At 40.9% G+C, this 14,953-nt stretch overlaps 1 protein-coding gene across 5 annotated transcripts in view; it reads left to right on the forward strand.

The window, feature by feature from the left end:
* Positions 1-14,953, forward strand: part of ETV6 (ETS variant transcription factor 6) — a 242,566-nt gene that overhangs the window by 79,462 nt on the left and 148,151 nt on the right. For 3 of the 5 annotated variants that reach the window (XM_077170075.1, XM_077170077.1, XM_077170078.1), the window contains exon 2: positions 12,815-12,944. The exons of 1 other annotated variant lie outside the window; for it this stretch is intronic. In XM_077170075.1, coding sequence (XP_077026190.1) covers positions 12,815-12,944 — 130 coding nt within the window. The remainder of the gene's footprint in view (positions 1-12,814; positions 12,945-14,953) is intronic. One more of the 5 variants, XM_077170076.1, reaches the window with a different exon arrangement.

Below are 14,953 nucleotides of genomic sequence, written 5' to 3' on the forward strand. Positions count from 1 at the left end.
GGGCTTTTCATTCACTCTGGCTTCTCCTTTCACTGACCTCATCCTGATCCTGCCACACACTTAATGTGCAACCAGTGCTGAGGTCTCAGCTTCTTTTGGAGGTACAGAAAGGGGCTGAGCCACTCCCCTGGGGATATGGGTGCGAGGAACTCCAGAGGCAGTTGAGAGAGAAGAGGAACCAGTGCAGACACACCTGCCTGGGGCAGTTGTTCATATATAGGTCAGGTGGTTGTCATTCAGGAACTTCCTGTATTACACTGATAATCTCTTTTATGGTTAAAGGCAGAACAGTGGCAATTTACTCAGGAAGGAAGGACAATTAGCAAATTGATTAATAAGGTTTCTAAAAACCTATTGCAAAACATAATCATTTAACATGTATCTTGATTTATTCTACTTATTTATGTCTGGAGTCTCAACCTTAACTCTGCATATTGAAATCACTTGGGGAGCTTTAAAAAGATTAATTCTTGGGTCCCACCCCCATGGATCCTGATTTAATTGAATACTAGGATTTAAAAACAAACAAACGAACAAAAACTCCTCCAGGTGATTCTGATATTCAGCTAAGATTCAGAATCACCGATTTAAATTCTGGGTATCCTAAGTTGTTAGCCGATCCTGCATCCTGGAAGTATGTAGAAATTTAAGCTTATTTTTCATTTACTATTGAGCATTAATAATTTTCATGAAGGCACCGGAGCTTATGTAAAATAAACTATTAATTAGTTTTAACAAGGGGGCTACAAAAGCCCAGCACATGACTTTTCTTACTTCAAGCTATTTAACATTCTGTAAGTCACTATTACTGTACATGCACACACACAGTATTATTTCATTCTCATTCCTGTTGTTTAGTTTTTGGAATGGTTTTAATGCCCGTGGCATTTCTCATGCTAATATTCACCTTTTCAACAGAACTTGTTTTTCATAATTTGTTGTCAAAAAACCGAAACTCCCAGGTTCTCTAAGCAGGGCCACAATGGAGATGCTTTTTCTAAGTTCCTATAAAGGGTCATGTGTCTACAAATCAGGGATTTTTCTGTTATTTTGGTCAAGTATTGGTAGAAGTAACTTACCAAGACATTATTACTTCTGAGAACTTTTCCTGAAAGAAGAAACACCATTGTGTGACACTCCTGACCAGCGCACAAGGTTTGTATGTTTCTTTTTAGAGGTTTAGAGACTGGAGGGGAAATAAAAGATAAATTCTGACCCAATTCCTCAATAAGCCATATAGTGAGGCTATTATCAATCTTCAGTCACATTTTTAATTCAGTTAATTCTGTACTTTCAACATAAAGATAGGTTTAATTCTTAATGCATACAAAAGCAATGATGCATTATTTGGGATTTTTCAAATTCTTCATCATAGTGCATTAATAGAGACCCATTGCTTCAGGAAACTCAAAATATATTATAGGCTTCCTCTCATTTATCTTTACAATAACACTCTATGAGAATAAACCGGGTTGGTTATTATATACCAGTTTCTCAGACAGTAACACTGAGGAGGTATTGACATTTCTTTTACAGTCTTTTTAAGTACAAGGTTATATGGTTTTGTTGGAAATTACTTCAGTAATAAGTATTTTCCAGAAATATAAATCCTTTCCAGATTATGGATCTAATTTGTACCTGTTACTCTAGGTGTAGTTTACAGGACTTTTCCTATTTATATGTATTTCCCAGTCCGAGGTAGACTGGGAGTTATAGGATACAAGTTGAGCTAGGAAATTTACTCCGTTTGACCGGGGTAGTGATTGTAACCCAGCCTTCTTCCTTATCGTTGACGGGGCGGGAGTGGGGGTGGGGGTGGGGTTATCTCCTGGTTCATTTCAAGTGGGCTGGATCCAGTTGGGCCTTCTGAGCTTCCCACAAACAGCTTCTTTGGGGCTGACCTAGAGAAGGGAGCAATGATACAGAAGGCGTGAACTACAGGACATTATTCAGCATTTCTCTGAATTCCCCTTATTTCAATAAGAATGTAATCTCCCCTTGTGCCGGTGTCTTCTTTAAAACCCAGAGTTTCTTATTTAGGCATTGAGTTCATTTAAACTGTGGACATTTTGTAAAGATTAATTTACAGGGACCAAAAATCTTTTTAGTTTGAAAGACGATCTGCGTTGCTCCCATCCCCCCACCTTAACTCCTCACCCCCGACTCCCAGCAACCAACAGAGTTGTGCGTTTGAGCCACAGCTTCTCACTCTCTCTCTTCCTTTTACAAGACTTTCAGGATACGGCCATTAAAAAAAGAAATGAAAAAACAGCAAAGCCCCGAGTGATGCTGTAACAGAAAGAAGAAAGGTACTTAAGAGGAGGTGAAGGGTTTATGAGGCTAGAGGAGGCAGGTTGGGAAGGGAGAGAGGAGTTGATAGCTCATGTGCAGGTCCCCAAGCAAATCCTTGGGCTGCCCCAGGCTTGGGGGCTCCAGCAGGAGCTGCAGCTGTGCTCCCCCTATTCTTTCCCTGGTTGCTCCCTCCCCTTGGGTGCTGGTGGTGGTGTCTGGCAGGGAGTGCATGCCTTGGGGGGTTTCTCTCCTTTGGGGGCGGGGGTGGGGTGGGGATGGGGGGTGGAGAAATTGAGAAGCTCACTCTAATGGTGCCCTTGAAACAACTAAACAGCAACTCTCTCAGTTCATTACTTGTTAGCCCCAGGCAGGGACAAGGCAGATTGGCTAATTGTAATAGCCAGACCATTAGAGGGAATAGCATTAATGGAGGAGAAAGCAGCTAATAAAGAGCCGAACTTGGCCACTTTGTTGTGCTCAGGATATAAGCTGCTGTTAATTTAAGTGCCTTTTTTTTTTTTTTTTTTGCTATTAGAAATAGCTGGGAAGAAAGGATTTAGTGACCCTCTTTCAAACAAGGTGGATCAAAAGCTTAGGGGCACTTCTGGATAAATTCAAATGCAAGACTATTTTTCCCAGAGGTAACACCTGCTGGTTCTGTATAAATAAAGACACACCACCTTTCCTAAACTGAAGCCACTCTGTTGACCCACTGTCAGTAGGACATACACTTTTATGGCGTTTCCAGGAGTGCTGATGTGTGCTGCTGAGATCATCTAATCTCTGCTTTGAGTAAAAGTAATCATCTACATCATGGCAGGGATTAGGGATGCAGTCTGGGGCCATGGCATGGAGTAAATTTAATTTTCCCATCCAGGTCTAAACCCTGCAACCTTGCCTGCATCAGCACTGGGTTCCAGCCAAATGAGCTAACCATCCGTGCATCCTTAAAGCCTGGCTGTCTTCATAGACCTCCCTGGAAACCACAACCTGGCATTAAAAGGAACCACAGCTTTAGAATCTGCTTATTGTTCATGTCAGAAATATTTAAGAAATTCAGGAAAAAAGAATTTCATAGCATCTCAAATCTCAAGGGTGGAAAGCATCCTAAATTTTTTTTTATTTGGAACCCGATTTGCTTTTTTAAAAAAACTAATGCTTTTTTTTTTTTTGGTTTGGTGCTTCTTTGTCTCTAAAGGGTTTGTTCCTAGTTCCAGAAACTAGCCCTTTTCAAATTGTATTAAGAACCCTAGGATCCTATGAAGAAACTAAATGAGAGAGAGGAGATCATGATATTCATGTTTTATTTGGGTCTATTGTACACACACTGCAATAAGTTTTGCCTTGCCAGAGGATATATAGAAGCAGCATCCTCGTGTAATAAGGAATCTTAAGAACTTTCCAGTTCTCTACTTGAGCTCCACCTCAGTGCAGGAACCCCTTTTATAGTACCTTCCAGACTTAGCTTAAATACTTATGACTTCAGAGGAAGAAATAAATCACATATGCATTTGGAGGCTTCGGCTTTTAGAAAGGCCTTTCTTCTAGTGTACAGATACGTGTAACCTGGCTCTGTCCTCTGCCTTGCACTGGCGCTCCCAATATTTGAAGACATCTACCAGGAACCTTTAAATCGTTTTTCCCCACAGGCCATATATTCTCAGTGATTCCATACATTCCTAATTTCAGTGAATGGAAATTTGCATCTTTAGATGGTTAGAGAATGCTTGCTTGGAATGTGGCCCATGGCTACTGTGGTTTCTGGAAGCACTCAGCTTCTTGGTAAAGAGATCTGTCCACTTTGGATATCAAGTTCTTTGCTCCTCTCTGTTCCTGTTTGTTTTACCTATACCTTTAGATTTGCTAATCTTGAATGAATGGAAAGAAACTGAGTAAAGGGGATGTTTGTTGTTGTTGCTAAAGAAAATATTAGAGATAAAAATATTTTTTATACAAAAATGACCCAAGATGAATGGGCATAGCCCAAATACCACTAAGAGTGGGAGAAAGACCAAAGGTGAAGGTGGAATTATACAGAGAAGGTAGAGGTTAACAAATGAGTATGACTGCTGAATCATTATATTGATATTTCTTTTAGCCTCCAGTGTCTTAGAGCAGCTAGAAGTAAAGACCTAAAATTGTGGAATTGTAACCCATATCAAACTCTGAAATCCATTCTACAACTAATTGTTGTGCTGTGCTTTGAAATTTATTGCTTTTTTGTATATATGTTATTTTTCACAAAAATACTTTTAAAGAGTTGATTGTGATGATAAAAGGAATACTTATTCCTTCTAGCCTCCAATGCTCTGGAGCAGCTAGAAGGAAAATTCTGAGCTGATTGTATGGTAGCCCATGACAACGTTTGGTATATGTCCTGTAACTACTTGTTGAAGAGTGCTTTGAAAAATACTGGTTTTCTTTCTTTGCTTTGCATGTATGTATTATTATACAATAAAAAAAAAAGTTTTAAAAAATGACCCAAGGTGAGACTTCTATATACTAGGTAAACTCATATGTCCTAGCAATCCATACCTGCCCTAGTGGCCCTGCCAAGTGTGTCCCATAGCTAATTACGTATCTTTAGATGAATTCAAATAGCTGCCCATGCTTAGAGGTCACAATAGGAGACACTCTCTCATACATCATATTTAGTCCCCTTTAGCTAAATGCATTTACACCCTCCGTCTGTCTTCCCAATAGGATAAACATCAGGCTTAAGAAAGAAGGAGCCCGGGCTTAGGCAATTCTGCAGAGTGACCCTTTGGAATCCCACTGGATGCTGTGAGGAGTAAGGAAATGCAAAGCCGTGAAAGAAGCCAAGGCTTATTATCTCTTGGGAATCCCCATAAACTGCTAGACCATCATTGACAGGCCAATGCTACTTAAATGTAATTTTGTATTTGTCTTCCATGTCAGAAGCAGTTCAGAGGAGAAGAGTCAGGCTAGCCTGAGTCCAGATAGCAGCTGTAGCATTCACCAAGCTGGTGACTGAACAGGTTGATTAACTGCTGTGGTCTTCAGATCACTTTCCTCATTATGGAATGGAGATGACGATGCTTTCCTTGAAGGGTTATTGTGAGGCTTAAATAAAATAAAGACGGCATGGGAAGCACCTAGTAAGTGCTTCCTAAATATTAGTTCCTTTTCCTGATTGCAGTAAACTGCAATTTTACAGGAATTTTAACTGTATTTTAAAAACTGTATATTTTAAAATACAGTTAACTGTATTTTGCAGTTAAAATTGGGATATGTGTTCTGAGAGGTATTTGGGGGTGGGGGATATATTTATGGTAAAATAAGACAGAATTTGAAATATTGGGGCCATCCTGGAAATTCTAGGACTTAGCAGAATTTGTAATGCCTAGTACAGGCCACGCTCACTGTGGATACTTGAATGCAGAAATATTTCATAACAACCACAGGGAGGAAAATCCTCAGTGACCTTTTACGGCATTGCTTGATTACAGGGCCTATTGCTAATGCTTCTTTTTTTCACCTCATGTGCACAGGTAACATAGTTCTGGGTAAAAGATTTCAGGTGGTTTGACGTAATTGTATCCCTTTGATAGCTGCAGCACACTGATTCCAGGATGCAACAGGCCATGAAAGTAAGGAAGAGAACTGTCTCTTTCAGTCCTAAACAAGAGTCAGCATATTTCAGGTCCAAAACCCATCTTCTTAAATGTCCAAAGAAAAAGAACCTCTCTAGACTGGTGAAGCCAGATGAGGAAGGAAGATCCCCAAGTCTGTGTTGAATGTGGTTCTGCATTTCATCCCCAGGGCTGAAAAGACCATCTCTGCAACCAAGAAACAAAGCTCCCAAGACCGGAAATGTAGTTACCATCCACCCTAATTTTCACAGGATGCTCCCAATTTTTTTTTTTAACTTTTTTATTGTATAATGTAACAAATATACAAAGCAAAGAAATAAAAAAAGCAATAGTTTTCAAAGCACCATTCCACAAGTAGTTATAGAACAGATCCCAGAGTTTTTGTCATGGGCTACCATACCATCATCTCCCCATGTTTTTCCTGCTAGCTGCTCCAGAATATAGGAGGCTAAAAGAAATATATATTCTTTATCATTGCAGTTGACTTTTTTCTTTTTTTGTGTGTGAAAAATAATATACAAAAAAGCAATAAATTTCAAAGCACAGCACCACAATTAGTTGTAGAACAGATTTCAGAGTTTGACATGGGTTACAATTCCACAATTTTAAGTTTTTACTTCTAGCTGGAGACTAAAAGAGATTTCAATTTAATGATTCAGCAATCATATTCATTTGTTAAATCCTATCATATTCATTTGTTAAATCCTCTCTTCTCTGTATAACTCCATCATCACCTTTGATCTTTCTATCCCTCTCTATAGCGGTGCTTGAGCTATGGCCATTCTAACTTTTTCATATTGGAAAGGTCTTTCAATAATATGGGGTAGGGAGATGGAACTATCTGATGTTCTAGAGAGGCTGGGCTGGGTTTCAGGACTTATCTGGACCAGGGACCCATCTGGAGGTTGTAGGTTTCTGGAAAGTTACACTAGTGAATGGAACACTTGTGGAATCGTATATATTGCCCTAGGTGTTCTTTAGGATTGGCTGGAATGTTCCTGCTTGGGGTTTGGCAAGTTATGATAGGTAGCAATGTCTAACTGAAGCTTGCTTAAGAGCAACCTCCAGAGTAGCCTCCTGACTCTATTTGAACTCTCTCTGCCACTGATGCTTTATTAGTTACACTTCTTTCCCTCCTTTTGGTCAGAATGGAATAGTTGATCCCATGGTGCCAGAGCCGATTCATCCCTGGGAGTCATCTCCTACGTAACCAGGGAGACTTTCACTCCTGGGTGTCATGTCCCATGTAGGGGAAAGGGCAATGATTTCACTTGCAGAGTTGGGCTTAAAGAGAGTGGGACCACCTCTGAGCAACAAAAGAGGTCCTCCAGAAGTAACTCTTAGGCATGCCTATAGGTAGTCTCAGCTTCTCTGCTACCTACATAAGCTTCACGAGTGTGAGCCTCAAGATCAAGGGCATGGCCTATTGATTTGGGTGCCTCTAAAGTTTGACACAGTATCAAGGAATTCCCTGATGGTAAAGCTTAATTGTTCCATATTTTTTCTAAAAAGAAACATACAAACCTTGTGCGCTGGTCAGGAGTGTCACACAATGGTGTTTCTTCTCCCATCCCTCAAGGGACTTTGCCAATACTTTTTGATTACGTGCTTAATATACTCTAGGATATGTCCAGGCATTACAGTAAGCTATGCAGGATTAAAGGACCTCTTTCTTATTCTGGTCCCAGTTTTCTTTCTTCATGGAATACTGAAAGGCATGCATGATAAAAAGCCCAACACCATCGGGGTTGTAAGCATCTAATGACTCAGCGTCTAGAGGGACAGGTCTCTCAGAGGACAGGCTGGACACCAAGAGGAAAGCCAGCTCAACCCCTGGCTGTATCAGCGTCCAAGGCCTGTATGTGGTGGAAAGAAGTCAGCTGCGAGTGTGGCATTTTCACTTCTGCAATTTGTGGCGTCTGTTTTTCTCCATTTGTATGTGAATCCCTGCGGCATTCTTTCTCACCCCAGGTCCTAGACTATATGTTTATTTCTGGGGAGATGCCAAAAAATGTGGTTGTCTGTTACTGCGTGTACAATGGTATACTTAGAAAAGATGACTGCTGTTTGTGTCTTTTCTCAAATTCTTTAAGTTTATTTAAGGTGAACAGAATATTCAGTATATATTTTTGTCAGAAGAAATTGACTGTTAAGAGTGTATTAGTTCAGGTTCTGGAGTATGTATGTTTACATCCATGACATCTAAACGCTAGAAAACTGCACCTCAAATTTCAACCTTGTTCAGTTTTTTTTTTGGGGGGTGACAATAGGCTTGTTAATTAAAACTTATTTAATGAAAGTTTCTTTAATGAAAACCAGCCTCACTACCTTGGATCCATTTGCTGCCAGAAGAGTGGACTTGAATAATTGTATATTCAGACTTTAATAAATCTCAACAAATAGTTTCCCATAAAAGAGTTTTCTTCTGTTCAACATAGTAGGTGGCTGTGGTATAAGTATAAGCTTTCCCAGGTGGCTTTCCTAGGGACCTCCAGGGTGGAAAACATCCTTCCCTCAGAATATCAAATGTTAGCAGCGGGACCACTGTACCCCTCGTACCTGCTTCCATCTTCTACGGGTTACATGTTTTCATGGTGATGATGGAACATCAAAATGCAGCCAGATAGAGAGGGTTCCTGCAGCATTTTTACCCCAACTTCCAGGGAAATAAACGGCCACCACTCTGTTTCTGCCACATACCTCCTCTCTAGGAGTTTCAGCTCAGGCTTCAGAAACCATAATTGGGGGCAATCCTGGCATTTAAAATGGGAATGGGAATTATTCCTAGATAAAGTTCACAAATAATAGACAACTCAACTGTGTAGTAGAGGAACCTCTGAAATTACCTACAAACCATCTTTTTTGCAAATATAACCAAACCTTATTTCTATTTCTAGCTTCCAGAAATGCTTAATCTTTATTTCCAGAAGGTTAGTATTTAATTAGCAATTGGCTGTTAAGTTTCCCAACCCCTCAGCCTTTTCAGAGTTAATGGTCTATAAACAAATGCTTAAATGTACTAGGGGGATCCCCATGATTTATAGAAGCTTTATATTGAATAATTTTGAGAATGAAAGACTTTTTTGGTAATAAGAATGTTCTTTGGGTGGTGGGGGGGACTCTTCTATAATATGCAGGCAGGGGGGAGGGAAGGAATACCATTTTCCTACCTAGCACATTTATACATGTATTTTGTGTTCATCAGCATAAAAGGTATGAGCCTCTTTTACATGACAAGCACAGGTTCCTAAGCATTCCATTTTAAAAATGAGCAGAATTAGATGGATATCCTTCATTAGCCCTTCATGGTTAGAAGGAGGAATGAGGAGAGGGATCCATAACTAATTTTGATTTCTGTCATCGTGCCTGTAGGAGACAATCCTGCTCCATACTTCATTAAAAAAAAAAAAAAAAAAAGCTTTCTATAATGGCTAGTAAAATTGCAATTTGACCCTTGCCTAGGACAATTTTTTATCTTATTTTCTCTTTTCAGAGCTTTGTGCTGCTCTTCTTTCCTCTCTTTGACACCCTTTCCAGGTACTACTATTGGCCTCAGAAATTGCAGTGCTCCTCTTTTGTTCAGTTGGCTGGTTTGATAGGTTGTGTCTGCAGATTTGAGAGCAGCACATTTTATTTTTTCAGCATCTAAACAATAATGTAACCACCTCACGGCATTTTGGTCACACCGTTGACCTCCACTGGCAGTTTTATCCCCCTACAACACTTGAATGCATTAATATTGCTGTCTGTAGCATTTTAATTTAATTAGAGCAGTGGTTATAATCCTCTCAGGAAAACCTTTAGCCCCCCCCACACCCTCCCCCTCCCCACCAATGTTAAAATAAAGCAACTCTGGTTTCATCTGACAACTTGCGTTAGAGGTAAATGAGCTATAAGCCCATACCCCTCCACCCCCTGCCCCCTTTGTTGGGGTCAGACCAGAAAGTGGTTGTGAGAATAAAGGGGTTTCCTTTATTTGGGAAACTGAATTTGAGTCTCTTTAAAGCCTGTCTGCATGCATCCATCTGAGATAGCTTCATTGTATAATTTTTCTAATTGCTGATAGTCTGCTGATTATGTCACTCTGGATGCTACGTGCATGGTTATATTAATAGAATAAAAACATGAGAACCATGGGAGTTACCCTGAAGGTTAATGAAAAGAGAAGACGAAAGGAGTTAATTCTGGAGTGTGGAATTGCCAGGTGTGCACTCTGTTCTCTGAAAGGAGCCCATGCCCCGACTGGGCACCATCCTTCTGCTGTCCCCACAGTCCTCTGGTGGCCTCTGAGCCCAGGGTTGCAGTGGGTGTGTGATGGCTGCTGGCAAGTTGCTCTAGGCCTTCTAAGCACCATTTTGCTTCTCCCTCTTGCTCAAGGTAACTTCTCTTTTGTTACTCACAAGTCTCTTCATTGAACCTTTTAAAATGAGCTTCCCAACGTGAGCTTCTGGTGCCTCAGTAATAACCTTTGGTTTAATGGCAACCATTGACAGGAACGAGAGGAACTCAGGATCTGTGATTGCTCAGTCTCCAGCCTTCCTTTCATAGGCTTCATGAAATAGCACCGTTGTCTCCATCTGAAATAGTTTGGGCAAGAGGATGGCATAAGATCCCCAGACAAGCACTGAAGTGAGGCATTACAGTGTAGCAATAAGGACAGCGGACTATTTGTTGAGTATAAATACACAGAGGAACTGCTTCCAAAGAAAGTGCAGTGAAATGAAGGCACAATGCAATGACTATGTAGCAAGTCAGAATATAGACATTGGCTTTTCCATCAGGGGGCTGGAGATGGATTTCTCAGGAAATAAAGTAAACTCTGCCCTGAGAGCTGGGCTTTTCCCAGCTTTCTCTAATGATGTCCTTGAGGCTGGAATGAAGTAGCTCTTGTAAGGTCTAGTGAGAGGATCTTGTAGACCTTCTCCTTGCTTTGAGAGAAGGACATCATATTACTAATCACCGTCCCCTTTTTCCCTTGCACTCAGGCCAGGCCCTTTGAAGACCCTTTGTCTGTACAAAGTTTTCTTCACCAACTTTCACTTCTGCAAAAAAAAAAAAAAAAAAAAAAGCCTAACAAAACACAGAGCTATTTCTGGGAATAAAGTTAACGGTTGATAAGATATCTAGACCTAGAATGGAATCGGTGGCTTGATTATGCAAGGGTTGAAGAGTATGGAGCACTTGTGAAACTAGAAAAACAAACTACGTGTGAAATGCTTAAAAGCCCATCTTGCCTTGAAAGTTTCCCTAACAGCTTTTATTTTTCCCATATGTATGTTTGTATTTTTGTCTCTTCCACCCAAAACAAAACCACAAACCAAACATCAAAAAGTATAATTCATCCTGAAGTTTGTGTTGCCCGAAATATTTGTGATGTTTATAGCAAAATTCAGGAAGCGTGAAAGTGAAGGTTCTACCCGTGTGGCCTTTCATAGGACATCTTGAGCCATATGTAAATGAACCCTACAATAATATATCTCCCCTTAATTAAGAAATTCACCAGGACACTTTAGGATGTATGTTTAAGCAGAAATATTCCAAATACCCTAGCTGCTGGTAATGGATGCCTCAGGGAAAATATAGTGATTCCATTCGGAAATTACAAAAATATGTACATACTCATTTAAAATCTAAACTTCCTACCACAACACAAACTTTCCAGGCTGCAAGCAGAAGACAAGCTTTAATTTAGTTATAGGGTTGGGGGGACTCCCCTGTTTCCCTTTGCACATTTGATGAGATGTAAATTGTTAGAGACCTATCTTTCTAAAACCCTCTTTATTTTAATATCTAAACACCCTCTTTATTTTAATCTATGATTTTTTTTTGCTCCTGATTTTATTTTCATAGTGGCATTTTAATGATCTTTTCCCCCTAATTAGTTTGTCAGGCTTTGTGTGTCCCACCTTGCTTTGCCCAGTTAAACCACAAAAGTCATGTTTATGTATGGGCTGCAAGTCAAACTAGTTGGTCTTTAGATCTGAGGTGCAAATTGCACTGTTGTTGTAGGTAAACATAGGAATTCGTATCTTGGCCATTATTTGCATCATTTTAACGTAAAACTACAAATAATGTTTCCCTTCTCATCCAGGTTGCTTTAGCTGATGTAGCAAAAGCTGCTTGTTGAATTTAAACAGTGGATCTTGCTGAAGCACCCCACCCCACCCCACCCCACCCTTGCCAGTTGAATAAGTATCTTTGTTAAACAATGCTGTCCCTAAATGCAGAAAATTATTTGAAAGAGCTTTGAAATAGTTCAGAAGGAGAGGAAACTATTGATTCTGAGATGGAGAATGAATGAACAAGGAGATACCCATTAGTGTTGTGGATAATCCCCTGGTAGGAAGGACAACCTTAAAGGTTGGAATTTGGAGGTGGTGATGTGTCATGAGATGGATGGATGATAGAGAAATATTATTCACAGATTTATTAACTAAATTTAAAATGTATCTTTTAAGCCACCATTTAGCCTGCTTAAGCTTGCTCTCATTAAATCTGAGTATAGAATCATACTTTGATTAGAAGCTGGGGATATTGCTAAAGAGGAAATTTGCTGTTAATGTATTGGTGACAGTTATGTGACTTAGGAAAAAAGATTTGAGATAGTCTTTAAGCCATTCTTCTGGACATAGTTTTTTCATCCCTTCATCCTTGTCTGTCCTCTTTACTCAGTCACATCATAGGGATGCATACCAATTGACCTGGGTCCAGAGGAAAAACCCCATTTTATGCCTTTCCAGAAGGAATTTCTAAACCCTAAAGGCTAGGGATCTGAAAGACTACTGTAGAAAACCTGGGGTGGGGGGAATTAAATGCCCTGTCTCCCTTTTGTCCCCCACCCCCTTGATTTCACACCTTCAATCCAGAATTTCATTGTACCCCCCAACCCTTGTCCTTATTTTTAACAGCAGGAACGAATTTCATACACACCTCCAGAGAGCCCGGTGCCTAATTACGCTTCCTCGACTCCACTTCATGTTCCAGTGCCTCGAGCGCTCAGGATGGAGGAAGACTCGATCCGCCTGCCAGCGCACCTGCGTGAGTGTTTACGCTGCACCCTCTGGGGAAGGGCTTGGACAGACTGATGGAATGGGACAGAATGGCTGATGGCTCAGGGTGGAGGGATGTGTGGGGGGCACTGCAGTTCCGAGGAGGGCGAGCTCTGAGATTTCAACACGCCTTTGCAAATTTGCTTTAGAATCTTTTGCCCCAAGATGGCTTTGAAAAACTCAAGATCCCTGTCCCTTGTTTCACAATGTATTCATTTCGTCTCTGACTGTGACTACTACTTTTTTTTTAAATCTGGAAATGAGCAGTTTATGTCAGAATCAGCTAAATCTCCCAATAGGCAAGGTGGTCTCTTTTGGGAAAGTTTGTTTTTCTAAATTCACACATACTGCCCATTAGTATTTTATTTGGCCCGGATTTTGCTCAGTTTCTGAGTTAGGTCTTCTAACCCTGCTTTGTCTTTAGACTGACTGACTGGCTGACCCTACACTCCCTAAGCATTCCAGCATCTGTCTCTCTCCATGCTGGTAACTTTTCTTTGCTTCATTTTCTACGCCCACATATGTCCTTCTCTTGCCCCCTCTTTTCTTCTGCTCCCTCCTTCTCTTGCTTTTCTTGCACTTGCTTAGCTTCAACAGCTTCAGTCAGTTGTAGTCTTCCCACTTTCCTTTCCAAATCGTCCCTATTCTTTTCCAGACATCTCCCAGGTTTGAAGCCTCAGCTGCTACTTGGCAATTCACCCCGGCCAACCCACCTGCGCTACCAGTTCTTGTTTTCTTCTTGTCTTCCTTTCCTGCGCTGTTTGGCCCCTAACTGTGTGATAAAACATGATTGGGGCAGTTGCGGAGATGAATTGCCTAATTCCCACCCCAATCATGGTGTTCAAGAAAAGGCCAGGTTCTTTGGCTTGAATGTGACCCAGAGGCACAAGCCCAGGCTATGGAGGATGCTGGGGTCACCTTGGCCCTCCGTACTTGATTTCTAAGACTTAGCTGGTGCCATGATCATGTTTGCCATCTCCTCCTGGTATGGTGCTGCTCCCAGGTTATTCTCAGTCTTGTTCCATCCTTCAGAAGCCAGAGGCTGCTTGCTGAAAACAGAGAACAATAGTAGCACTGAGCATAAGCTCCTCCTTTCTCTCTCTGGCAGTTCTGGGAATCAGATGACTGTGATGCTGGCAGGTATTGGGGGAGCTTTGCTGGCTTCTCCCTTCTGTTCCACAGTGAGGATAGTTGCTGGGAGGTTTGCAAGGAGTTGGGACCCATGAGAATACTTCTCCAGCTTTCTGAGTCCATTGTTATTTACAGACTTTCTACACACCACAGTCCACACATTCCTGCTTCACTTGGGCAGGAGGTAAAGGACATGGTCCACTCTACCACCTCCTCCTGCACAAAGCAATTCTGAAGAAGATATTGCGGTCAAAAAGGTTCTTCCTGTCCCCTTTGTAATCCTGAATGTTAAAATGCAGGTGGAGTAGACATGACTGGGGGAAGAAAACGGTAGCTAAGTAACAGCAAAATTTCCCCCAGAAGCCCTCTTTAAAACTAGTCTGTTCACTTCAGGATGGGACCTACTTATGTTGTGCAGGCAAACCACTCCTACCACCTAATTTCACTCATTCGTTCACTCATTTCACAAAGAGTTATCAGTGGTCTACAATGTACTAAGCACTCTTCCAGATACTGAGGATACAGAAATAAGCAAAGTGCACAAAATTCTCTGTTCTTGTAAAACTTAAATTCTAGTAAAGGAAGAAAAAAATGAGGAATACTTGTTACAAAAGGCTTTTTATTACCATGCTTTTGAGACAACCCCCAAGGAGGCCCCAACTCCTGGTTTGCTTCTGGATGCCTTTACATCTATATGCTCTTTTCTCATAGAGCTGCCTCTCCTTTAGAAGTTATGACAGCATCCAAACAAACAAATCATTGAACTGGCATTCAGGAAACCTTAATTCTTAACTAGTTCTGCTGTTAAACTAGCTGGTTGACTGAGGGCCAGTCATTAAATGTAGGTTTCCTACCATACAATATTGT

Source organism: Tamandua tetradactyla, chromosome 7 (genome assembly GCF_023851605.1).
Source record: "Tamandua tetradactyla isolate mTamTet1 chromosome 7, mTamTet1.pri, whole genome shotgun sequence".
Taxonomy (NCBI): Eukaryota; Metazoa; Chordata; class Mammalia; order Pilosa; family Myrmecophagidae; genus Tamandua; species Tamandua tetradactyla.